The sequence below is a fragment of the Sphaerodactylus townsendi genome, linkage group LG13, assembly GCF_021028975.2.
Source record: "Sphaerodactylus townsendi isolate TG3544 linkage group LG13, MPM_Stown_v2.3, whole genome shotgun sequence".
Classification (NCBI taxonomy): Eukaryota; Metazoa; Chordata; class Lepidosauria; order Squamata; family Sphaerodactylidae; genus Sphaerodactylus; species Sphaerodactylus townsendi.
Window position 1 is genome coordinate 52,994,268 of NC_059437.1, and position 27,492 is coordinate 53,021,759.

At 45.2% G+C, this 27,492-nt stretch overlaps 1 protein-coding gene across 1 annotated transcript in view; it reads right to left on the reverse strand.

The window, feature by feature from the left end:
- DNAH10 (dynein axonemal heavy chain 10) overlaps window positions 1-27,492 on the reverse strand; it is an 87,527-nt gene that overhangs the window by 16,617 nt on the left and 43,418 nt on the right. The window contains 26 exon segments of the mRNA XM_048513937.1: window positions 912-1,059; window positions 2,107-2,328; window positions 2,820-3,037; window positions 4,531-4,667; window positions 5,472-5,652; window positions 5,655-5,676; window positions 6,843-7,017; window positions 8,088-8,249; window positions 10,038-10,235; window positions 10,522-10,602; window positions 11,382-11,585; window positions 14,029-14,200; window positions 14,367-14,549; window positions 15,792-15,959; window positions 16,960-17,053; window positions 17,973-18,145; window positions 19,856-20,116; window positions 21,127-21,279; window positions 21,759-21,904; window positions 22,234-22,353; window positions 23,342-23,558; window positions 24,152-24,286; window positions 25,268-25,390; window positions 25,637-25,772; window positions 25,944-26,102; window positions 26,704-26,822. Coding sequence (XP_048369894.1) covers window positions 912-1,059; window positions 2,107-2,328; window positions 2,820-3,037; window positions 4,531-4,667; window positions 5,472-5,652; window positions 5,655-5,676; window positions 6,843-7,017; window positions 8,088-8,249; window positions 10,038-10,235; window positions 10,522-10,602; window positions 11,382-11,585; window positions 14,029-14,200; window positions 14,367-14,549; window positions 15,792-15,959; window positions 16,960-17,053; window positions 17,973-18,145; window positions 19,856-20,116; window positions 21,127-21,279; window positions 21,759-21,904; window positions 22,234-22,353; window positions 23,342-23,558; window positions 24,152-24,286; window positions 25,268-25,390; window positions 25,637-25,772; window positions 25,944-26,102; window positions 26,704-26,822 — 4,107 coding nt within the window.

Below are 27,492 nucleotides of genomic sequence, written 5' to 3' on the forward strand. Positions count from 1 at the left end.
ATACGTATCTTACTGAAAAGAACACATACGATTTTATCAAATTCTCCGAGCATAAGGAATGCTCTCGGGAGCTGTGCCTCTGGCATTTGTTTGCTTTTGAAACAAGAATAAAAGGCCAGCCATCAGAAGGAGGCCTAAGCATCTACTGTTCTCACTCCCACAGGTACTAGAGCAGTGATGGCGAACCTTTTCAAGACCAGGTGCCCAAATTGCAACCCAAAACCCACTTATTTATCGCAAAGTGCCAACACGGCAATTTAACCAGAATACTGAGGCTTTAGTTTGGTGGTAGTCGGTGACTTTGCTTTGAAGAAATTCAGACCTATTATCAGATATGAAGAGGGGACCAAAAATTTTATGCAGATTTCCAGTTCACGGGGGACACCGCATCTCTAACCCCCACAATGTGAAAGGGATTACTGTATGTAAAACAGGAGGGCTCAGGAAGGTGCTTTTATAAAGGCTATAGGGCTGTGAACTATAGCTCTACTAGAGCTTACTGGCATCCCTGAGACACAAAAGGTTAAGACTTTCCCACCGAGTTCATATTAGAGGCCTTGCTGCCTGCAGGCCTACCCAGCTATGGAGACCTCTGAGTGACCTTGGGTCAGTCACTCTCTCGCTGCCCACCTACTTCACAGGTCTTTAGTAAGGGAAAAAACGGAGGGCAGGAGAACCTTTGATGTAGCCCTGAGCTCTGTAGAAGTAGGATCAGATAAAACCACACAGACGTCCCCAGATCTACCTGGAAAGACCCCATTCAGTGCCTTAATCATCCAGCCATTTAGCCCTGAGGGCAGTCCATGGATTTATTCTGGCCAGAGTCCAGGACCGCTGACAGGTTTAAGCTGCAGGCGTCCACACAATCTTCAGAGTAATTAAAAAGAACAACCTGAAAAGGTGAGTCTCACCCGGAGGTTGTTTTTTTCCTCTTTCCTCTTGATCCAATTCAGGGCTTGCTGCTGCGGGTCAATACACAGTGGGAAGCGGCTCGCACGCATGGTGAGGATGCCATTTTGAACTGAGAGTTCATCGGGAGGCAGACCCTGAGACCCCCACCTGGAACGCAAGCAACAAAAGAGAGGGGAATGACCTCCTCATGCAAAGGCATCCCATCTCCTCTTTGCAAACCTTTGGAGGCCACAAGCAGGCTATCCATAAGAACATAAGAACATAAGAACATGCCAGCTGGATCAGACCAGAGTCCATCTAGTCCAGCTCTCTGCTACTCGCAGTGGCCCACCAGGTGCCTTTGGGAGCTCACATGCAGGAGGTGAAAGCAATGGCCTTCTGCAGCTGTTGTTCCCGATCACCTGGTCTGTTAAGGCATTTGCAATCTCAGATCAAAGAGGATCAAGATTGGTAGCCATAGATCGACTTCTCCTCCATAAATCTGTCCAAGCCCCTTTTAAAGCTATCCAGGTTAGTGGCCATCACCCCCTCCTGTGGCAGCATATTCCAAACACCAATCACACGTTGCGTGAAGAAGTGTTTCCTTTGATTAGTCCTAATTCTTCCCCCCAGCATTTTCAATGTATGCCCCCTGGTTCTAGTATTGTGAGAAAGAGAGAAAAATTTCTCTCTGTCAACATTTTCTACCCCATGCATCATTTTATAGACTTCAATCATATGCCCCCTCAGACGTCTCCTCTCCAAACTAAAGAGTCCCAAACGCTGCAGCCTCTCCTCATAAGGAAGGTGCTCCAGTCCCTCAATCATCCTCGTTGCCCTTCTCTGCACTTTTTCTATCTCTTCAATATCCTTTTTGAGATGTGGCGACCAGAACTGAACACAGTACTCCAAGTGCGGTCGCACCACTGCTTTATATAAGGGCATGACAATCTTTGCAGTTTTATTCTCAATTCCTTTCCTAATTATCCCCAGCATAGAGTTTGCCTTTTTCACAGCTGCCATGCATTAAGTTGACATTACCATGGAACTATCAAGTAAGACGCCCAAATCCCTTTCCTGGTCTGTGACTGATAGCACTGACCCCTGTAGCTTGTATGTGAAGTTTGGATCCATACAAACATAAGCACAAATTAATGTGTCTCTGAGCCATATATATATATACACCCAACACAGGGCACAGGAGGGAAACACTACCTGCTAATTTCTACTTCGTCCGTCAGTAGGCTTTCTAGTCGGAATGGCTGGCTGAGAGGGATATCTCGGGCCTCAACGTCTTCCTGCCACACCCCCTTGATCATCTCGTCCCGGAATTCCCAAGTGAAGGCGCCCTCGTAGCTCAGGAAGGCGGCGCACAGCAGGCAGTCTCCCAGCAGCTTCACCTTCCGTTTTTTTAATTCCTCCAAATCGTTTGTCCACCTGGGCAAAACAACAGATAACAACTGGGCTTCCCCGGCAGATCACAAGATGTCAGGCGTCAAATTCCCTACTCAAGAATGCACAGCTGTTCTACAGAGACGGCGTTCTCAAGACTAGGAGCAAAATGCCTCATCCTGTATGAGGCATGAGAAGTGTCAACAAGGACACTGCTTCCTTGTTAACATACTTTTTCTAGTTACTTTCCCAAAGGCAGCTCTTGAAACCAAGTTCAAAACTGCATAAAACTTGGGAGAGTTTAAAGAAACAATTTGGAGGCCACACTGGGAGGGGTGGCAGAGGGGGCTGCTGTCTGCCAAAATTCTTAAATCAAGACTCTGGAGCTACACTCCACACCTCCCCATGTTAGGGAATGCTCCATCTTTCTGGGAGCTGAACTTCAGCCCGTTCATACCCAACCCCCAAAAAACTACCAACCCCAAAAGGCCCTTTCTATGATGCCCATTCTGTCTCTCCAGCAGCCCTCCACCTGCCTGATGTTTTCAGATCCCAAGCCAGAGATGAGTTTGTCAGCAGCAATGAGACGCCGTTCCATAATCTCCGCTTCTTCCTGCAGCTGCTGCTTTTCCCTGATGGCCGCCTCGTATTTATCTCCCAGAGCTTTCAGCTCATTCTGAATGGCCAACAGCTCAGCCTGGATCTTCTCCAGCTCACGTTTGCTTAAGTAGAAATTCCGTTCCAGTCTAGCCACCTGCGCGGAGCAAAAGTAACTCACAGAACTGGGTGCCAACACACCTTTGAGGCTCTATTGCTCGTCAATGCCCAGAAACTTTGTGAAAGTTATTTTAAAAGCCCTCCAAAATGGCAGCTTTCCGCTGTCGACCATGCATCTCTCTCAAACAAATCCGTCCAACTGGCTGCAGTACTGTGCCTGGCCCAGATTCTGTGGCACTGCAGAGAAGGTGCTTGTGCCAGCTGCCTTGGCTATCATTAGGGAGAGATGGTTTTGGGGTTTATGGTAGGGTTTGTACGCAGCAAACGCTACCATACTGAAAAATGGCAGGGGCTGGAATGATTTATCACCAGCTGAACTGCAACATTCAGTTCACTCAGTCACATAATCCAACCCTGAGAATATGCATTCCGAAACACCTTGAAAACAGGACTTGAAGAAAAAAAGTCATTTCCTCAGCAGACAGAATCTTGGGAGTTGTCGTTCTGTGCATGGGGGTGTGGGACATCTGAAAAGGCACACTCGACACTCCCACCATTCCAAGGGATCAATGATTATGCCCTTGTGGTCTTGGCCAACCAGAAGATCTAGATCCATGGTGGTGAACCTAGGGCACTCCAGATGTTCATGGACTACAATTCCCATCAGCCCCTGCCAGCATGACCAATTGGCCATGCTGGCAGTGGCTGATGGGAATTGTAGTCCATGAACATCTGGAGTGCCCTAGGTTTGCCACCACTGATCTAGACCATTATGCTCTGTGCTGCCCTCTATATGATACCATTTGTTTCCAATCTCTCACCCACACCTTGCCAAAATTTACTGGAACTGATAAAGATTGTCTTCGATTCCTATTGGCCGACATGTTCCCTATAGTCACAGTTGAGGTTGCTACTTTTGTTTTCTTTAGCTACTACTATAAGGAGGAAATTTGTAGCAGCCCATGACCTCAAAACCAAACTGTAGATGACATCTATGATGTTCAAACCTTATTGTATTTTATGATATACATAGTTGGGGGCATTATTCGTGATTGTAATTTTTTTAAATTTTTATGTACTCTTTGTGATTGTCAAGCCTATGCTAACAATTAATTCTTAACTAACTAATGCTGCTATCAAATTTCAGTCCTCAAGATTCTTTGGGGAAAACAATGAAAATTAACTGGTTGTTGTGTGTTACACACAGAGAGAAGTGTGTTACACCTCTGAAGATGAAAGCCACAGATGCAGGCGGAACATTAGGAACAAGATCTACCAGACCACAGACACACAGCCCGGAAAACCCACAACAACCAGTTGAATCTGTCCATGAAAGCCTTTGACAATACAATGAAAATTAAACTGGTGTAAAAGCAACATATGTCCACTGCAGGCTTTTTAAAAAAATTCTGGCTCTAGATATGGTCATCCATTTTCATTTCCCACTACTAGTTGGGATTACCAGAAGATGCACGCTCCATTTCATTTCTCCTGTCAGCCCTCGCTTTGGAAACTTCTCCGGGCTCGTACCTTTTCTCTCTTAGGTTTGACTTCCTTGAAAACGTCACAGTAGCTCATCACAGCATCGACAAATTTCAGCATACCCAAGCCGGCTCTGCTGACAGCTTCCATTTCTTCCATAGTAGTGTTCAATGTTTTTAACAGCCCTCCAATAAAAAAAAAAAGACTAACTAGTCTGAAATGCAATTTCAGAGAGACAAGTTAAAGCTAATGCTGCTCTTATAACAGCATCACTCAAGACAGAAGTTAAATTTTTAGGGAGGGATGCTTCAATTGGCTTGACCCGTAGACTCACAAATACAAGGACACACAACGCTGCCTTATACTGAGTCACAGCCATTAAGGTCAGTATTGCCTACTCAAACTGGCAGCCGCTCTCTCCGGGGTCTCTGATACAGGTCTTTCATCACCCACTACCTTTCATCACCTACTACCTTAACTGGAAATGCTGGGAATTGAACTTGGGATCTACTGCTGAAGTTCCTGCTTCTCTAGCGCCATCTTTCTGAGCTGAACTGGGCCACAGCAAGCTTGGAATCATTAGTTCTCTAACATAATTTCCGACCATCAGATGTAACATCTAGTTTGGGACTGAGCCAAACCCATTTGGGTTTCAGGCAGCGCTTCTTTTTTGTGTAAAAAGGGAAGTGCCGGTACTCAAACATAAGGGTGCACTGACTCCCACCCATTCTCCCCTCAGGACATGGGAGAGTCTCCCCCACAAAGGTGCTGTCATTCAGTACCAGGAAGTACACCACAAACAATTAGCAATTTTCAGAACAATCCTGGATTGTTCACTAAATATCTGACTCCCTCATACTCCGGTTTCTCTTCAGATCGTATAAATCTTTCGCCCTTTACCTACATATCTCACTCCCTCCAAAAAACTCTACATAAGTTCCTCAAGGTTCTGGATCTGAGGCACATACAATTCATCCGCTTCAGGTCACCTACCTCGCACTGGATTTCAACTTGAAATTCTGAGTAATTGAATCAAGAGTCAATCTCCATGAGGGATGCATGCAGGAAGTTTGCCTCCTGACATCATCCCTTGGCCGTCACTTCTCCAGTTGAGTTCTTTGGTAGCCTCCTCATGATGAGGGATGCACTCTCACAGACTGTCTGCACCTCAAGCTTCGGGGTTTGGCAAAGGACCTGAAAGCACAAGGCAGCAGGACTCCAACTTCGGGAAGCTTTTGCTCTGGCAATAAGAAGGGAGAGTCAGAGGGAAGAACCCTCGGATGGAATCCCTCTCTCTTTCTTTTTCGGGCCTCAAGCTGCACTAAGCGCCCTCCCCGCCAAACTCCTAGATCCCTATAGGTGCTGGGTTTTGAGAACAGCTTTCCACTACTTCCTTTAAGCCACGCTGCCAGCTACTTGAGGTGAGTAGCTGGCAACTCCCGGCACTCCCCATGAGAGGGTATGGCTTACAGCGCAGTTGCCCCGGTGCTGTTGTCGCTGTTAAGCCTCTCAGCTGCAGTATCCCTGGCGCCTTGTAAAGCATGCTGTGGCGCCATAGGGGGAATCATGGTGAGTGGGGAAACACTCTTTGTCAGCTGAAAAAACCCTGAAAGGCTGGGTTTCAGATTCGTTGAAAGAAACATCCCTTGGCTGGGCTGGGATTATTCAAGGAGGAACAGGCCTAGCTCTGAGAACCACAGAACTAAACAGACACACAAGAAAGTTGGACTGAAAATTGCCTGGACAGAGTATGCCATTTTCTTGTCTTCATTCTCATGCTGTGTTATTGAATTCGCTAGTTTTGCAAAGGATCGATTTTCTGTCCAAAACTGACCAGGGGGTCTACCTCACTCTACTTCCCTTAAGGATGAGGAGAGAAACTGGTAATTTATCCACCAAAACTGACAAAAAGGAGAGAGATTTAAATATGAAGAATCATGTTTCTGTAAGCAGGGACAAGCAAAAAGGAAGTAAGATGTTGGAAAAGAGTATATTGTAAGAACATAAGAAGAGGCCTGTTGGATCAGACCAGTGAAAGCACAACTAGTCAAGCATCCTGTCTCTCTCAGTGGCCAGCCAGTTCCTCTGGAGGGGCAACAACTGGGCACAGAGGCAGAGGCCTTCCCCTGATGGTCTCCAGTTCTAGTATTTGGGGAAGGGGAGAATAAGTGGGGGGATCACAAGAAATTCACAGTTCTCTTGTTGTTGAGATACAAACTCAGAGTCCTGAGAGTTGTGTTTGTCCCCTTGTTCCAAGAACAGGATATTTCAGCTGTCCACTGCAGCACAAAGAGGAGAGGCATTAGCAAACTGATAGCACAAATGACAGCTGTCTGTCATGACAGCTCCCCACCCAGTACCTAATCTCTGTGACATCGGACTTGTCAAGCTTCTGCAGTTCCAGTTTGGCTGCTTCCAAGATGGGCATGGCCTCTGCCAGGGCGGTCTCCGCATCGCTCTTCTCCACTGCGATGATTTTATTCTGCTCTTCGATCTCAATGGCCTTTTCTTCGGCCAGCTTTTTCTTCTCCTCAGCTACGAAGCGTGAAAGGTGTGAGTAAAAAAAGGTTGCTCCTCAAGAAAGCTATGGTCATGGCTTTTTAGAATATTAAATATTCTAATAAATATTAAATGTATATGCCGCTTCTCCCATAGGGCTCAGAGTGGCTCACGTTTAAATTAAAATGCAATCCGCTGGGAGGTCCTGCCCCCACAAGTCACCTGATGTCCCCAACCACGTAGAAACGAGGCCAACCAGTGGCAAGCTGTACCCCGAATCAGCAAGGTCAGCAAGGTGGTGGGTCAAAAAATTATGAATGACTATGTCAAATGCTGCAGTAAGATCTAATAATACCAGCAGCACTGACCCAGCTCGGTCAAGCTGTAAGTAGAGCTTGTCTGTGATAGTTACCAGCACAGCCCCATGCTGTGACAGTAGTCTGACCTAGTACAGACGGGAGAGGGCAGCCTAAATCTGGGGCTCGGGCGAAGAGGGGGCTACCCCTCTTGAACTTTGCATCAGCACACAAAAAACTTTGGATGACAGGTAGGGACCCTAAAACCACTGTTTACTAATACACCAAAGGCGAGAATGCAGGGAAGAAAATAAGCAAAATGCTGTAAAGAGAACATTCTACCTTTTGCTTTCCAAATAAATTGGAGAAATTTATTTCCTTTATTTCTAAGATGCATGTGGCGCATTGCTAACTCTGCAAGCTCTTGAAGTGACTCGCAACATTCAGATAATAAAATAGCCCAATACCACGTTAGATTTCTTGTATGAAAGAACCAAAATTCAGAAGCAAATTCAGAGATAACCACAAAGAGTATGAAACTGTTTGTGATCTGATTCTGCTTCAGTGAAACAACGTTGGCCAAAGTTTGGCTTTTCCAGAAAACCACTGCAAGAAAAAGGATCTTATAATTTGCCTAGGATGTGAGGATAAGAGCTGAAGAGGAGGAGGAGGGCTTCCACCATTTTAAGTCATTCAAAGACCTTGGAAAACCTTCTGTACCACTACTGGTGTTGATCCCCAAAAGCCCTAGTCATTTTGTGGGGTAGGTATGCTAAAGCCCAGAGAAGGATAGGTGTAAGCAACACTTGCCAATTGCTGTATTAGTTGCTATCTCTGCAAGCAAAGCTTCACATGCAGCAGATTTCTCAGCCAGGACAATCTTTTGCTCAGCAAGCTTCAGGTTGAGCTCATCCAGCTGAATTGAAGCTTCTTTCAGTTTGTCCAAACCGCCTTCCAGACGTTTGCACTGAGCTTTGAGAGAGAAGAGAAAGGATTTATCTATTGCAAAAGGATAAAGGCCGTTACAATCTTAGATACAACCGAGAAGGAAATAACAATAAATACAAGATGCGAGTCCAGTAACACTTCCAAGACCAACAAGACTTCCAGGGTGTCAGCTTTTTAGAGTCAAAGCTCCCGCAGTCAGATATCAAAAGCTTATGTCCTGGAAATCTTTTCGGTCTTTAGAACCCAAACCGGGGAGGGGGCTCACCTCTGGAGCCAACACAACCTTGCATCAGCATGGGTGCCCACTCTGCCAGCTCAGGGGGAAAACACACCAGCGGAGGGGTCAGATACGCAGGCGCCCGGGAGCCACACAACTGGGCGAGACTTGACCCTGGAGGCAGCTGCCATGTGCCAGCCCCATCAGTGCAGGACACTGTGCCAGTGTGGCTGGAGGCATTCCAAGAGCCATCTCAGGAATGGAGCCAACCTTAGTCGGCTTCCACCCGAGGTTTGGGGCCAAGAGTATGGCGCCCTGGCTCTCAGATTAACGCCAGCCTTTCAGGTGGTGTAAGTCAGTGGTGGCGAATCTATGGCACTCCAGATGTTCATGACTAAAATTCCCATCAGCCCCTGCCAGCATGGCCAATTGGCCAATTGGCCATGCTGGCAGGGGCTGATGGGAATTGTAGTCATGAACATCTGGAGTGTCATAGGTTCGCCACCACTGGTGTAAGTCCATTGAACCCAATGAAAGGCTTTCTGGCAGTGGGAGTTTTTTCTTGCCCTCCCCACCTGCTGTGGGCTCTAGATTGGGCTGTCCAGGTGTGACTGGACTTGAACCTGGCCCCTCAGATTAAAGCCAGCCTTTCAGGTGGTGTAAGTCAGTGGTGGCGAATCTATGGCACTCCAGATGTTCATGACTAAAATTCCCATCAGCCCCTGCCAGCATGGCCAATTGGCCAATTGGCCATGCTGGCAGGGGCTGATGGGAATTGTAGTCATGAACATCTGGAGTGTCATAGGTTCGCCACCACTGGTGTAAGTCCATTGAACCCAATGAAAGGCTTTCTGGCAGCGGGAGTTTTTTCTTGCCCTCCCCACCTGCCGTGGGCTCTGGATTGGGCTGTCCAGGTGTGACTGGACTTGAACCTGGCTCTTCCGCTGCAGGTCAACACAGCCACCTATTTGAAACAATAAGCTTGATAAAAATGGATAAAAACAAATATAAAATTTCCTAAACCCCCCCCTCCTCCCCAAAGCAGACATAACAACCATAATAAAAACCCAAATCAACCTACAGGTAGTTGCCCTTAAGAACAGCTCTAGCTCGAATTTTCATAGCAGCCAAAACACACACCTGCCAAAAATTTAGGCTGAGCACAGAGCAAAACCTGAAAATATAAAATCCTATCTATTTTCACTAGTTCAGAAATATATGTGTTCTAAACAAGAGCCAAAATTGTTAAGATGTTGACAGTATCCTGTGTCTTTTCTGAGCTTCCGTAAAATCACATTTTACTTGATGATGGAAAGTGTCGTCAAGTCGCAGCGGAACTATGGCAACTCCATAGCGTTTTCAAGGCAAGAGACATTCAGAGATGGTTTACCACTGCCTAGCTCTGCATACTGACCCTGGACTTCCTTGGTGGTCTTCCCTCCAGAACTTAACCAGGGCCAACTGTGCTTAGCAGCTGAGACCTGAGGCTAGTTTGCAGCCTAATTTATACCCTAAAATGGATTATCACTTGACTTCACATAATATTTGAAGTGATCTGAGATTGGCAAAATGCATTTTAAAAAAACAGATGTTACCCAAAATGAACAGATTCTTCTCTTCCAGCAGCTTGGCATATGTGTTAATGAAATCAAGGAAATTTTTGGGGGTGACATAGTTGCAGCGTCGGAGCTTCTGCAGAAATTTTTTGCTGAAGTCCCCTACAGAGTCATGCGCCATGACAGTGTGTTCGATCACTGAATCCATGTTTTCTTGTGGTATCCGAGAGTTCCCTCCTGGAAAGGAAGGTTTCCAAAGAATCAAAGAAGTGAAAACCCATTGTGTGGGGACTGGATCAAAACCCCACTGTGTGCAAATGCAGGCATGAGAGGACAACAACCGGCCGCTGCAATGTGCTAACTGGCTGTAAGAAATCAAGACATGCTCGCCTATGATAGTTTATCAGGGCACTTAACTTAGATATCTATTGCTTTGCAGCCTCATGGAACGTATGCCCCCCTCCTGCCACAGCCTTTATGTGCATGGCACAGATTCCCAGAAGACACTGAGAATGTTACTTACCCAAAAAGAACTTAGCAACTGCATGCAGCGCCTGAGCTGGCCAGGGCAAGAACCAATCTATCCCGGTGTTATTGACAAGACCTTGAAAGATAAATAAGAAGGTGATAAAAGAGTTTCCATGGTTGATAACTGGTGACAGGGGCATGTCTACTTAAAAGGGTGCCTGGGGCTAGACCGAGCACTGCACCCCACCCCCACAGGGAACAATGCGCACCTGAAGGTCAGTGAGTCCAGCTCACTTTGCCATCAGTCTCCATGTGGAGATTGCAAACGGGACCAGCCAGGCTCACCCTGCCCCATCTCCAAGTGGACATGGCGGCACCAAGGGCCCATCTGAGCCTGGCTGGAGCCAGGCTAGGATGAAGTCTTATTGGCAGTCAATACCATCAGGATGAAAATCTTATATGATACTTTTTAAACACAAGCTGATGATTAGAATGCTGCGGCTACAATTCTGAAGTAGTCTCATTTTATGAGAATTCGGAGTAGACATGCTTAGGATTACTCCCAAAGAGTTCCAGTTATCTCCACATATTTCTTCTTCTGCTGTCCCTAATCCCATTTTACAGACCTTCCCCAACTATTCTAGGTAATATCGAGGTCGCCTCCATAGAAGATTCGCCTGGACTAAATGAGATCGTCTAATGTCCTTCCTGTATTTTTTGAGATAATTCGGTTTTTGGAATAAATAAAAATTGAGGAAACTCTGATAAGTTTTGAGGGATCTCCAGGGTTCTTCAGAACACAGTTTGATAGACACCACTCTTAATTAAAAAAAAAAAGAGTTAATGAACTGTATCACTTTCTGGCATATTTAGGTTTCCACTAACCAGAAACAGAGAGCAGCTACCCGCAGGTACCTGGAAAATTTCGACAGCGTGTTCTCAGTGTATCTCCAACTGGGGACATCCCAAGGACAATGTGAAGGTTGTTGGCGCTCTTGTTTACAAAATACTGCCACACACTTTCTTTGGCAGGGGCCACTCCAACTTTCATTGCCTCACTTGTAACCGTACTTAAAATATTTTCTCTCTCATCATCTGGGAAAAGGGCTGGAACCATTCCTGTTGTTTTTTAAAAAAAAAAATCAGATGAGTTATAAGGAGGGAGGATCCAATATTTACTGTTGAATTTTTATTCTATATTGAGGGGCGGGCAGTCTCACAAAGACAGTTTGTTTACTTGGAATTATTATTCTTCAAGTGGTCATTAGTGCTACAGCACTAATTTGGAAGCTTCTGGATCTAGCACTAGGTACAGCAATCCTCGGTGGTATAGTGGTTAAGAGCAGGTGCACTCTAATCTGGAGAACCGGGTTTGATTCCCCACTCCGCCACTTGAGCTGTGGAGGTTTATCTGGAGAACTAGATTAGCTTGTGCACTCCAACACATACCAGCTGGGTGACCTTGGGCTAGTCACAGTTCTTCTGAGCTCTCTCGACCCCACCTACCTCACAGGGTGTTTGTTGTGAGGGGGGAAGGGAAAGGAGTTTGTAAGCCCCTTTGAGTCTCCTTACAGGAGACAAAGGGGGGATATAAATCCAACTCTTCTTCTTTTCCTCTCAGAGAAAGATCTTCAATATCACACTTTCCCAGAGGAGACGGACTTCCAGGAAAGATGGCGCTTTGACTGGCTTGAACTCCTAGAAGCTCCCTGACACACTTTACTGAAAGGGGGGGCTTGTTGGCTCAAGAGCAAACGGGGTCTGGCTCCAGCCTTCCCAGAGGTTCTGGGTCCCCTCAATTCAACAGGTGGACTAGACAGGGTTTGTTTCAGACCCACTAGTTTTGAAAATATCCAGGATCAGTAAGTGTGAACTTGCCTCTTGGGTCTCAGAAGTTGCCTCTCCATTTCTCCTGCCTGCCCACCCACCCACCCGCCCTTGTTAGTTTCATTTTCCTTGTGTGCATTTTATTTTTCATACTCCTGGATTCTTTTTCTTTTCTATACCTTTAGGTAGGTATAGATTTTTTAGGGGGGGGGGGTTCGGGGTGGGGTTACACCCCCACCCGCCCCTAGGGCATGGCCACGCCTCCCAAAGCCCCACCCCTGGCCTAGTGCTTATAAAAGCAGCTCTCCGAGGTCGAGGATGGCAAACTCCCCTGCCCTGCCCTCCCCTGCCCCTCCCCTCTGGGAGTCCATAACTTTGGACCCCCTGAACCAAACCTCACCAAACCTGGGTGGTATCATCAGGAGAGTCTCCCAAACAATCCCTGAAAGTTTGGTGCTGCTAGCCCAAACAATGCGCCCCCCTGCAGGCCAAAAACCAAAAAAGCACTAAAATGTTTTAAAAACCCACAAATGGAGGGGCAGAAATTCGGACATGAATGGGGGGGTTCAAACCCGAGAACCCCTCCTTACCTATGTCCATGTCTGCAGCATGCTAATGCATTGAAGAATTACAAAAATATTTTTAAAGAAGCTTTTTTCCCCTAAGATTGGATTTGTACTACATGAGGACAATAATAAGACTCCCAGAACATTGAACAGATTACAAGTTCTTCTAATTTAAAAACACTAGCCTTTTGAACAGAAGACCAGAACATGAATTTAAAGTAAAATGGGAATCCCATCTTAAGTATTATAAAATATAGTTCTACCTAAGTTCATGGGCTGCCACTATGATTTTAAAGTATAAGTGCATAAATTTATGCATGTCTTTTCAACATATATCTAGATACTGACAAATAATCTCAAACCAAATAACTATATGATTTTAATAATATAATTGTAGAAAGGATTTATTAAATCAATATACCAAAATTATCTGTTTTTGTCTACAAATTCATTTTTTAACATTTTGAATTGTAATTTGTGTTCCTTCATTGTAACAATCAGTTACCAGCGCAGATCCATTTATTGTTATTATATTTGTATTTGTTTAAAAAAATTTCTTTGTAACATTGTTCTTTCTGTCATTATAATTCTTTATGGAAAAAAAGAAATTAAAAAAAGAAAAGATGGCAACCAAAATACCACTTGAACAGAGGTGCAAGTCAGAGGCTTGTCCAGGAGCTGGGTTTGGATTTATACCTGGCCTTTCTTGCCTATAAGGCATGTCAAGGCAGCTTACAAATTCCTTTTTCCTTTCTCTCCACAACAGACACCTTGTGAGGTAGGCAAGGCTGAGAGAGTTCTGAGAGAACTGTGACCAATCCAAGGTCACCCTTCATGTGTAGGAACGGGGACACAAATCCAGTACACCAGATAAGACTCTGCTGCTCAAACCCGGTTTTCCAGATTAGAGTGCACGTGCTCTTAACCACTACACTCCACTGCCTGTCACGCAGGTGAGGGCAAGCTGCGTGTCCTGTGCAGAAGTTGAGAGACTGAACTGGAGGGCAAAGCCAAGCAAAGCCCTAGGAGAACCCCTACTCTGAAGGATGAGGGAATGATGGACATCCAGGGATCAGAGCCCAAGAAGCCATGATGGCAGCTTGAGTAACTCTCAGAGGGGCAAGTGCCAGCCCCAGAGACTGCAAGCGAAGAATTTAGCAATAAGTTACCGGATGTCAGCATATTGTTGATGAGCTCTAAAAACCCCTCTTCGGCCACATGAGCATCTGTAAACAGGAAGACTATAATCTTATTCTCGATCCCAAGTTTTGTATACAGAGACTTCAGATCTTCCCGGAAACTGTTTTCTCCATATCCTCGGCTCAGTACTATTTCGAAGATCTAGAGACAAAATATTTAATTATTTGTATTTTAATATGGCACACTGATTGGGGCAGGGGGGAGGCACTCCCTAGAGTTAGAATTTCCTCCTTCCAGAAGTTTACCAAAGTCAGATCATGATGCATGGGTGGACAGAAGGATGGCTGGATAAAAACAAGTCACTGACCTCACATCCTGCTGTATAAGAAGCCAATCTCGTTAGGGACTGCTTTCCTGACCCACCTACGAGCAAAGCATGACCCCGGTCTATCCTTATGATACGATGAATGCGGATTATATGCTCAAGGGCATCGTCAAACAGCACCAGGTTCATTTTGGTGAAAATTTCATTATACTCCTCAAGAATCTCCTTCAAGAAAAGGCAAAGAGAGATGGCAAATTTGGTGGATTTTCCATAATTCCTTTAAAAGGTGCAGCATGCTAAAAATACACTGGAGGGGGGATGAATGAAGGGAAGGTAAAATTTCAGACTGTGAAAAGAACATGTGCATTGCTCTCTCAGTGATCGTATTCATACCTACAGAGTAGATACCGGTATCTTTGGTTTGCACTGTCAACAGTATATGATAGACCTGGCGGCAGAAAGTGCCATCCAGATGGAATCGACGTATGGTGACCCTGTAGGTTTTCAAAGCAAGACACATTGTCTGCCATTGGCTGCCTCTGTGTAAAGACCTTGGACTTCCTTGGCGATCTCCATCCAAGTAGTAACCAGGCTGCTTCTGCTTAGCTTCTGAGATCCTCCAAATTCATATTTCAGTGACTTTCTTACGAAAGCTGATATAATCCTTCTATAGGAAACCTGGTCTATTCAAGCCATCCACATGAAGGGTTATGAATCCTACTGCCTACCAGCATCCAGCTTCTGAGATCAGATGAGATCAGACTAGCAGGGGCTATCCAGGCCAGGGTCTGCTTTGGTGGTGGTGGAAAGTGCCATCAAATTGCAGCTGACTTGTGGCAACACCATGGAGTTTTCAAGGCTAGAGATGATCAGAGGTGGTTTGTCATTGTCTCCCTCTGAGCAGCAACCTTGGACTTCCTTGGTGATCTCTCCTCCAAGTACTAACCAGGGCTGACCTTGCTCAGCTTCCAAGATCTGACAAGACCAGGCAAGCCTGGGTATCCAGGTCAGGGAATGTAATGGATTTACCATCATGAATACCAACTGATATGCTACTGAAATTGCAGGATTTTAAAGATTTTGGTTAGTAGCCAAAAGGTGCCTTCTTCTAAGTGCTTTAGGGTGGATTGAACCTCAAGATTGAGTTAGGCTACTGATAGCTGGCACAACAACACCTGAAGCTTCCAACCACTGTCCTGCATGGCTACCTGAGCTATTCTCATAATTCCAAGATTCATGTAGCGTATTAGCTGACTGTCCAGAATTCTCTCTGAGATAATTTACTACAAATTTTAAAACAATCAAAACAAATAAAACCAAATTACCAAACTAATCGGTATCATTTACAGTAAAGGCTTGCAGCTCTCACAGTTACAGGCAACCTGGCCATGTGCAGGCTCACAGTCCACTCGAGCCTTCTGTTGTTGCAAAGAAAGAACCCCCTTCCCTGCAATTTGGACTCTGTACCTGGAAGAGAGCTTTGGCTGCATCGTAGTCCTGGACATCTTCGTAAACCCGAGGCTCACTTTCGCTCAGGGCCATTCTGAAGTCGCCAAAAAGTATAGGATCTCTCATAATCTGCTCTTCGTCATCTTTGAAATGCTCTTCAACTAGGCCTTTTATATGGCCCTGGACCTTTCAAGATATAAACAGAATGAAATTTTAAACTCATGCAATGTAAGCTCCATATGTAGGATTGATCCTGTCCATTGTGACTTGGCAGGAGTTCTTGCACTGATTTGATTACTCATACAAATGAGCACTGTGCTAAATTCACCCTCACAAACATAAGAGCACAAATGGCTTCCATGCACCAAGTAAAATCAATAGTTCGGTTCTCCAGTAACGTCAATACAGGCAGAAATGTTTCCATCCTGCTACCTAGAATCCATTTTCTGGAGATGCTGGGAACTGTACTCAGGATCTTCAGTGTCAACAGCATGCACTTTGCCACTGAACTTATAGCCTTATCAGATATGCTGAAGTCTCAAAATACTGTTAATGAGAGTGGGTTGCGGTAGGCAAGACCATTTAAGTGAGTACATGTGTGCCCTGGTGCATAGGTATTTTTTTACTAAGCCATTCTTTTGTGGGGGAGAAACCTTTTTTTCTTTTGGTGAATTCATAATTTGAGGCAGCATGGTGCAGTGGTTAAGAGAAGTGGACTCCAACCTGGCAAACTGGATTCGATTCCCCACTCCTCTGCATGAGGCCTGCTGGGTGACCTTGGGCCAGTCACAGTTTATCAGAACTCTCTCAGCCCAAGTGGAGGCAGGCACTGGCAAACCATTTCTTTTTGTCTTTTGCCATGAAAACTTTACAGGGTTGCCATAAGTTAGCTGTGACTCGATAGATCGATCGCAAGCACGCACGCACACACAAACACACAATTTTTTTTGCCTAGCCAATGAAGCATCCCCTATTTGCCTGCCCTTTAACTTCTGTATGCCAGGATGTTGCAACAACTATGACTGCAAAATTGCCAAGTCCTTTGGATGTAACTGAGAAAACCAAAGCAGAGGAGTTGCCAGCTGAGCCTGCAATATCACTACTGGCGAGAAACTACGAGGAACACTGATGCCTTTCATTAATCAAATTAATGGTAAGCTACTAGATCTGGAAGAAAAGGACGAACCAGGTTTTTGTCTACTTCGTTGATCAGCCTGTCGTGGAAAACCCGGAGACATTCATTCCTCCAGACTCTTATCATCTGTGCCACCGTCTGGAACCTAGGTCAAAACAAAAATGGAATCAAAACAGTGAGAGTAACATATATCTAGGTCTGAATTTGCAAACCATTCACCCCTTCTAATCTAATTGCAAATTACTTTTGAGTTAGTATGTTCTAATTTGGGGGGGGGCCTGTGGGCTCAACTTCAGAATTCTGACTCAGGATGGTGGATGCAAGGACAAAATGGCGGCTGTAGGAGGTGCGGCCAAACACAAAATGTCTAGGAGTGAGGTTGTGCTTAACTTTTAGTAATGCTTCAAAATTTCAGGAAGAAGCTCCATTTAAAAGGATGCCTTTTAAAGCAAACATTTAAAATATTTTCCTGCATATAAACAGTTTATATTCAGTCACACTGTGAAGATCCTTGTGCTGTGGTAGCAGCTGATGCAGAAGCAATATTTTAAAACTCTCCTAATCCGATATCCAATCGCCAGTTGGGCAAATGCCATGCTTGGCTTCACCCACTTTCTAAAACCTCTTATTAGGCACCAGGAAAGATGCTGGCAGGGTCTATGGAACCTACAGGTGTCCACAGGAGAGCCAGCATGGGGTCATGGTTAAGAGTAGGTGGATTAATCTGAAGAACCGGTTTGATTCCCCACTCCCCCACGTGAGCGGCAGACTCTTATCTGGTGAACCAGATTCCCCACTTCTACATTCCTGCTGGGTGATCTTGAGCTAGTCACAGTTCTCTCCAAACTCTCTCAGATGCACCTACCCCACAAATTGTAAGTTGTGGGGAGAGGAAAGGAAAGGAGTTGGTAAGCTGCCTTGAGTCTCCTAATAGGAGAGAAAGGCAAGGTATAAATCCAAACTCTTCTACTCTTCTTCACTTTGGGACCCTGACTGTAATCATGTTGGGGATCCCAGGAGTAGAGTAACAAGTCCAGCAACCAGCCACATCCAAACACACTCACCGTTCTGAGGTTGTCAGAACGAGTCCATTGTAAACCCTGGAGAGATCCCGAAGGTTGAAAATATAATGGAATTTGGAAGGAGTTGGAGGAAGATCCCGGACAATCATGTCATACAGGGTCAAAGTACATTGTGTTATCTTGTCAGCAATTGCGGCAATCGATTCATCAAAAGACTGCAAAGACAGGATAGGGAGAATCTCTTCAAGGGACTCCTGGGAGAAAAGGCTCACCTGAAACATTTTCCATCACAAATAATCCAACACAAAATATTCACACATTTTATGGTGGAAGCACTTTCCCTGCATCTCATGCAGAGATGGCTCCTATACATGATGGCTCCTATACATGACTAAAACAGTTCTGTTCTGAAGCAAGGACCTCTCTTATGTTCTCTATAAGGGTTTCTGGATGGGAAAAACCACTGCTCAGCAAAATTAATCAGCTGTTGGTAATGGATGCCAGATGTATTTATTGAAGTATGGATCAATATTTCTTCTGTCTTGTAGCAAATTTATAATTGGGGACAGTATTTTGACTTTAATAAGAAGAGGCGCTATGTGTAAGGGTCTCTCTCTCTCTCTCTCTCTCTCTCTCGTGTAAGTAGAGACGCAAAGGGCTTCCGAGCCATTTCCATCTCAGCAGAGCTTTCCTGTGATACTGCATCCAAGTGCCAAATGAGACATTACATGTGACACAAGCTGGAACTTGCTGTTCCACATATGAATTGGGTATTTTACCTGGAAGGTGCTCTGACTGGCTCCGGTACACTACAAGGGAGCAGGAGGAGCTTCCAGTTTCCCTCCTGTGCCATTTGCACCAGTGGAAATGGCTGCAGGGAAACCATGTTTGCCCCCTTCTCTGGTTTCACATGAATAATCGACTCTGAGTCCCAGGACGATGACAGTGGGCTGCTGAAGCATTTAATGGCCAGGTCACTGTCACAGTGTTGGTTGCTGCTTGTTGCTCATAAGGAAGTCAATGGGAGAAAATGGGAGAAAATGCAGATGATAACAAGGTGAGGTTTGAGATGGGGCATCACGCCAGATGGGAAATTCAGAGACTAGACTAAACCACCAGATGAGCAGTTCCCTGCTGTGACCTTTCTATTTATGGCTTTTCTTATGATCACCCAAAAGGCACGTTAGTTTACCAGAACCAGGGGGCATTCATTGAAAATGCTGGGGGGAAGAATTAGGACTAATAAAAGGAAACACTTCTTCACGCAACGTGTGATTGGTGTTTGGAATATGCTGCCACAGGAGGTGGTGATGGCCACTAACCTGGATAGCTTTAAAAGGGGCTTGGACAGATTGATGGAGGAAAAGTCAATTGGCTACCAATCTTGATCCTCTTTGATCTGAGACTGCAAATGCCTTAACAGACCAGGTGATCGGGAGCAACAGCCCCAGAAGGCCATTGCGTTCACATCCTGCATGTGAGCTCCCAAAGGCACCTGGTGAGCCACTGCTGGACTAGATGGACTCTGGTCTGATCCAGCTGGCTTGTTCTTATGTTCTTATGAACCAGAAGGAGCTATGCTTTTGGCTGGAGGGCAGGAATCTGGACATGGTGAAAATGTGCTAAAACAGACAAAACAACTTGGCAATGTTTTCTATGTGTGTGCCAGTCATGTGGGGCTTCAAGTCCTGGACAGCATTTGGAGACCGTTACTTTTCAGCAATAGTCATGGGCAGCAATTAAAACAGATTACCTAACCTAAAAGGACAAAAGAGTCATACGAATAACAAACACTAATTAGTATGGGTATGTTTGGCTATGTAGGGGGTGGGCAAGTTTTGCAACAGCATTTATATTCATTAGTTATCAGAAGAAAATGCAATGGTTTTATCTACTTATCTATCTAGATCAATAATTCAAATTACCACAGTGTGACCTCTTAGAATGGAGGCATAAATCAAATGCAGAGACTCCACAGACGGAAAAGGAACGTTGAAAACGCTGAAGAGTGAAATGAATCTCGGGTCCACTTCATTCCGACCTCCCCCAGCTTTGCCCATGGCAGCCATGAAGCCAAGGTCACGGAGGTATTTGCAGGTCATCTCCTTGCCCCGGTCATAGAGAGCACCTTTCTCTAAGAGTAATTTCAACAGTGCAATAGGCTGCTGGGTGCCGTATTCATCAACCTTTGGACAACAAGAAAGTAAACATATGGACATGCTAGACCGAACTGCCACCTTGTTATTATTAATAACAGACACCTTCAAGGAAGCTTATCTTTCCCCACGTACCCCTTTCCAACACCAGCCTCTTGTTTGCTCTGAAAGTCCTCTGGGGGAGTCAAAAGAGACTCACCCACAAAACACATGACAGTATGGGGCACTGCAAATACAAAGGAGAAACTGGTCAAATCACATCCTTCTCTTTCTTCTGCCAGTGGCTTGTATTGGCAGAGAAGGAACAGGTTAAGTTTACCCAATCCCATCTCCTCACTGTAACATGCTACAGTGAGCTTTTCCACTGGCTCCAACCCAGTATGATTCATTTAGTTGAACATTTCAATCTGCCTTCTTCCCCACAATGCCAAGGAGGACCAAGGCGGCTTGCAAAAGGATCACAAGAAACGAAATGTAGAAATCACTATTAGTAACCATCATAGTCATCACCATGGGATTTGATGCGATTTCACAGGGCGTGTAAGACAGAGCTATTCCACCAAGCCTACGCTTGAGGACAGCAAAGGTTTTCACCTTAGCTGGTCTCACTCTCTCCCTTTTCCCCTCCCCTCCCTTCTACCTTCCCCTTTTACCTGTTCACCTATATCTACCTACTTTCACTCCCCATCCCTTTCCTACTGAGGGTACTCTGCTGTCCCTCTTTTCTTGTTTTTCTCCTCTTGACTGGTCCCATTGTTTAGGGCACTGGGATTTTAATAGATACTGAAGATTTTAAATTGTAAATCATATTATAAATTGCTGTTGGAAATTGTTGGACGCTGCTCTGAGCCCAATTTGGTTGGGAAAGGGTAGGTTAGAAGTCAAAAGAATAAACAAACAAATCTAATAAATCGGTTCTTATATGCTTACACTATTTTTACACATGTACCTGGGCATTCCCTTTCTGTAGCCATGACCCCCGCCCCCCAAGCCATAAAAATAAAAATATACTCCAGTATGCAGACTGGTTGAGGCTTTACCCTGGGCATGTTCATATCATCCATAAAGACAAGGAGCCGCTTCCCCATTGGGGGCCCATAAGTATCTTTAGTCCGTTTCTCCACATTTGCTTCCAGATTTCGTTGAATGTCCATTGAAGTTGTGCGAGAGGAGAAGTTGATGATAAGCAACACCTGAAAAAGAAAGGTGCATTTTTGACAGGAATGGCAACGTTGACAGGAATGGCAACATTGATACTTATTATTCCAAGCTGCCTTGAACGATGAGGAAAGGTAGGATATAAATGTTCTAATAAATAAATAAGTTGTTGATACATGCTAGTTTGACAGGGCCTTCACTGTAGTAGACCCAGGAGTTGTGGCTAACCAACATATAGCAGGAAGCACAGTAAAGGCCAACCCTGGTGCGTAGGGTAACGGTTGAATAAAACCATGAAATGGACATTGGGGGAGGCGGGTGGCTCAGCAGCAGAGCACAAAGAACATCACTGGCATCACCAGTCAAACAACCTCAGGTAGCTGATGGTGGAAAGACCTTTCTCTGTCTGAGAACATGACACGTCAATCCTATCAGATTAGACAACACCCAACAGGAGAAACCAACGTTCTGGATATCAGGTAGCTTGCATATGTTCAAAATCTGGCCCCCTTACATTTGTGTCTGGGTTGAGTTTTTTGAGGAAGTTTTGTGTTGTTGCTGTCTTCGAAGTACCCGATTCTCCAACCAGAACAACGGGGTGTTTGATTTTGACCATCTGTCCCAGCAGCCAGTTTGTGCGAGTTGTGTCCACCGTCGGAACTGAAAAGGGGGAAAGTGGTAATTTGTAATGCGATAGAGAGAGTGAATACACATTACTTAATGCTTACATATGGAAAGGTGCTTTACTTAATGCTTACATTGCAAAATGCAAAGATAAAGGATACAAAGATGGCATCTCAGTCTTAACAGCACCTGTAATTTTTGCCTTGGTCACACCAATGGATCCTACCCTTTGGCACAGAAGGCAATGGTCGACCTGTTTTATGGCCAAATAGCAAAGTTTCCAGACACACTGCTTTGAAAAAGACACACAGGCTTACAAGCTTTAACCAATTACTTCCTCTTATGCCAACTTAATTCACACCTACCCAGGATGTCAATAAATTTCATGTCAGGTGAGTGAACATACTCAGGGACCAGTTTGCTCCATGGCACCCATTTCTTCATCTTTCCTTCAAAATGAAAGTCATACAAAGTTGGAAGCTGTCCTGAAAGATAAATTAGAAATAAACAAAGGGTGGAAGATTATCCACTGGAGATGTGTGTTCACCAGTGTCTAAAACAGGCAGGCCAGAAGTAAAGCATTATTATCTGAGGGCGTTTCCCCACTTACCTTTGCTGCCCTTTGCTGCGCGCTATTCTCAGCGCGCGGCATCTCTGGCGCGCGCCCAGGCGTCCCCACGATGCGAGGTCATCAAAAGGCGCCATTTCAAGGAGCGCCAGGGATGCCGCGCGCTGAGGGGGTGTGAGAGCGGCACCGTTGGGGCGGCTGCGTTGTCGCCGCCCCTGCAGTGGGGAGTGCTGGGGGACCCGATGCTACTTGAGGAGAGTAGCACGGGGCTTAAGGTAAGTGGAGAAAGGGCCTGAATCTCAGGGCAAAATTTGTGGGTCTCAAGCCAACTGCTAAGAAGTTTCCTTCCTTGCTGAAGAGACAATGCTTTGGGATTGGGAGAGATATACTCCCTTCCTTGAGGAACACCAATCAAATTGCACCTCACTCCTCTTAGAAAGAGGAAGAGCTGGTTTTTCTACCCTGCTTTTTCTCTACCTGGAGGAGTCTCAAAGCGGATTACAATCACCTTCCCTTAATCTCCCCACAACAGGCCCTTTGTGAAATAGGTAGGGCTGAGGTAGTTCTGAGAGAACCGTGCCTAGCCCAAGGTCACCCAGCAGGCGTCATGCATAGGAACGGGGAAACAATACCACACTGGTTCTTGCTGGAGCATACCACATTGGCATCACGAATCAAACCCAGTTCTCCAAATTATATTTGGCTATACCATGCTGGCTCTTGCTGGATGAGACCACACTAATATCATGCCAGCATCAAGCTGGAGGGAATCTTACTTGACACAAGAGACTAGTCACTGCAGTAGGAAGGTCTGCTAGTTTGCCATGGAATGCCCCTGTGGGTGAAAGCTCAAAGGTTGCTTCCAAAAAATAAACTGTGCCCTTATAGTACTGGCCGTGCCTTACCTGGCAGCTCTCCCGGTCTGGCTAGAATCATCTCATCGGTCACAGTTGACATGGAGGAGAGACGTTTCACAAAATCATCAAATTTTGGTCTTCCTGGTTCCCGGAGGGAAGCTCCTAAGGAGGAATACAAAGCTTCCAAGAAGTAGCATTCCAGCACGTCGGGATCATCCGTTTCTTGCTCTAGGAGGGCTTCCAGCATCATGCTTAACTGTGTCACCTGTGGTTTGAAATCACAGGGCAATCATCAGACCTCCGGCAAAAATATATTATATCCCAGACATGTTGCTATGATGCCTGGGCAGGAGAGCATAGCCCACTCACCTATTCCCAAGCAAAGTATTCTATGAGTGTACGGAGGTTCACATGTCAACCGGAAAATGAGAAACCAAGGAAAACGAATTTTCACCTGGCTGTTGCCATTCGTTACCCAGTAAGAACCTCCTTTCAAGTCTCCAGAAATTGGAGAAAGTAGTGAGGAGAGGTTCTCTGTTGCCCTCTATGATCAGAGTCCAGCCTACCTCACAGGACTGGTATGAAGACAAAATGGCAGAACCATGTACACCACCACAAAACAAGGCAAACTTCTCAGAATCAGGCTATGCTTCTTTGTTGTTCAAATCCTACTCTCCTGTAGAATTTTATGCATGGGGCCATGCCCTGGAATCTGCTCTCAAATCTATATTTGTACCCCTCCAAGCCTATTCTGCTAGTAAAAATTCTCAAGTCTCCTTCCTTCCTTTCTTCTTTCCTCAACATACCCATCAGCTCACCTTAAGTGTTTTATTAAACTGCGAAACTTGGTTCTCTTACCATATTTAGGTCTGTCTGTGGAACTATGGTTTTCAATTTCTCCCCTTGCCGACCATCAACAATTCCTTCTACAATCATGTCGATCAAGTAGGGCACGTATTTTTCAAACAGCCGACCTAACAGAAGCTGTTCTTGCTGAGAAATGAAGCAGAAATAATCCCAAAAGTACTGATCTGATTTGTTCCTCTCTGTCACTATCCCCTTTAACTCTTGGTATAAATGGCTCCATTTGCTTTAATTAATAGAATAGAAATATACATGCAGCTAGCTGGTTAACCCATGCACACCCTATGGAATGGAATGACTCTCAAGCAGTGTTGAGAACCAGCCCCTTCAGAAAGAAGTCATCAGAAGAAATTAGCCAGTGAATAAGCTGCAATAGTGAAAGAGAAAGATGACAATTAGAAATGCTTAGATTGGTTCTGCATTGAGAAGGGGGTTGGACTAGATGGCTTGTATGGCCTCTTCCAACTCTATGAATCTATGAAATGAGGATGGTTCAACCCTAATATTGCCAAAAGCCTAGGCCAGAGATGGCCAACCTATGGTGCTCCAGATGTTCATGGACTACAATTCCCATCAACCCCTGCCAGCATGGCCAATTGGTCATGCTGGCAGGAGCTGATGGGAATTGTAGTCCGTGAACATCTGGAGCACCATAGGTTGGTCATCCCTGGCCTAGGCAATGCCACCCAATATAGCATCATCTCATCTTCTCCCACAATTACATGTTGAGTTTGCTGTAGATCTACTTAATTGGCTGTTGCAAGGTACACAAAGTTATTGCCTGGGGTTGGATTATGGAGTGTCATATAAACTTCAGAACGGGGCTCAGGATAAATTAACATCTTGGGAAATAGGCCAGTTTACCCAAGCTCAGCTCCTAATGAACGCACATCCCCTCTGCTGAGGAATACTGCAAAAAGTGCTAGATATAAGGAGGGAAGACAGCTCTTTCTACCAAAACCCTGAGTTGGAATGCCAGAGGAGATTAAGCCACACAATGCAGTCCAGCTTACACAAAAATCAGCTTAGCCAGACTGCCAAGTATTCCAAAATCAATTATCTGTACTTATTTCAGACAACTGAAGATCAGCAGAAGCAACTGTTTCCTACTTTGTTGGTCCTTTGATTCACCCACTTCAGCCAATAAGGTTTGTATTTCAAATTCTTTGGATCCACAAAGACCATTCCGCAGCGTGATACCGTTGCAGGTGAGGCATACTGTAAATCTCCAACCTAAAAAAGGAAATCCTCATGTTTGCTAAAATTCTGTGCTACAGAATTACTAGTTCCAGATATTGATATCAAATGCAATGAAGATCTTATGAACAAGGCATTTTGCAGGGATCAGAAACATTCAGCTAAAATGGGGTTGCCATAACAATGCCCTCCAAGACCAAAAGGGAGGCAGGTCCCTCTGAATTGTCACATTTTCCGACATCCAGGCAGCTGGCTTCAACATGCACTATAAGGCTTCGTTACCTCAAACAGCATGGCACAATGAGTCTGAAGTCTGATTCGTTCCCCATTTGCCAAGGTCAGCAGCTTGTTATCATCCATCACCGAGTTCATATTTTCGACCCAGAGAGCATCCACGTCACCATCATATAAAATGTATCTGTGCACAAAAGTTAGCGTAAACACCTCTTATGTTTTAGTGCACTCCCAAAACACTCCTAGTCCACCGGATCAAAAGATGTTTGTAGGAACATGACAGGAAATGGGGGAGGAGGGTTACTAAAACTATTGAAATCCTGTGAATGCAACAAACGGAGGCTTAACAAATTACCTTCTTTCTTTTTTGTCAGTGGGTTTGTTAATGTCTCTGAAAATATTAGACAAAACGCCATCTGTCCAATCCCGTGTAGTGGGGTCTAGGATGCCATACAGTTCAATGACGCTCATAGCTTTGGGGTTCAGGGTGTAAAGCTTGGTCAGTAATCCCAGCCTAGTTGAAGATCAGAGATACAGTTAGGGAGAATTATGATAGCAGAAAGCACTGCAAAATAATTCATCGAGGTCATCTGTCCAATATAGCCAGATATGCTACATGGCCATCCACAAGGTTCATTTATATCCCACCTTACTCCCCCAGTGGGGACCCAAAGTGGTTTGCATCACTCTCCATTACTCTGCTTTATCATCAGGACAACCCTGCAAGGTAGGTTAGACTGGAGATGAGTGACTAGCCCAAAGTCAACCAGAAAGCTTCCATGGTAGAGTGGGGATTTGAACCTGGGTCTCCCAGATCCTATAGCCGTGGTGGCGAACCTTTGGCACTCCAGATGTTATGGACTACAATTCACATCAGCCCCTGCCAGCATGGCCAATTGGCTGATGGGAAGTGCCAAAGGTTCGCCACCACTGTCCTATAGTTTGGCACACTAACCACTGCACCACACTGGCTCCCTCATTGGCTCAGCCAAGGATGATTACTGAAGCAGATCGGTGCCTGCTCTTTCTTTTGTTGTTTTGCAGATAATTGAGCATAGCAAATTGAGCCATATATGCCAAGTATATTATGACCTGCACTCATGATCTATACTCACTTAGTCTGAGCAAGGCACAGGGTATTGATGACCACAGACTTGCCTCCTCCAGTTGGTCCTACCACCATAGTAGTGTGACGAGTCATCATAGTTTCGTACATTTGAACGACTTTATCCACCTGCCATGAAAACATACATGTTGTTGCAGATATCCATTTGCTGAACTCGCTGGCAAATATTTCTACCAGGGAGAAACAAAACTCCGTTTCATGGAATTTAAGATCAGAGGTGGCCCTGATTTTCCGCATGTCCATCACACACAAAGTTTATGGTTCAAAATCCATGTTTCTGTCGCCTGTAAAATGCTTCAAGGGGCTACATTCTTTCAGTACATGGTGAGGTTCAAAGAGATCATGAGCCCAGAAGGCAGCTCGGATGAGACCTTATTTGCATAGTTCTCACTGCAAAGCTTTTTGTGTACGTCTCTCAAAAGCCCACACTCCTCAGACCTGTTTTCCTTGAGAAGGAGGACTGAGGGTGTCACCGAGCATAAAGATGGAGACCTCTCACTGTCATAAAAAACCTCATGCCGTGTTCGAAAGTTATACGAACTTGGAAAGAATTAGGAAACAAAAGATTCTATCACGTCTACAAAAGGGTCCTGTAAATACATCTATGGTGCCTTGGCTATGTAGAAGCATAGTTCTTAAAATGCATTGAAGTAATTACTGGGGCCAAAGCAGAGCCATGGGTGCTTGCAATAGAATCCAGACTGCCAACCTAGAAGCCAACCCAGAAGCCCCAAGGCCAGTGGCTGGAGTTGTGAAGTGCAGTGGGCAGAATGTTCTG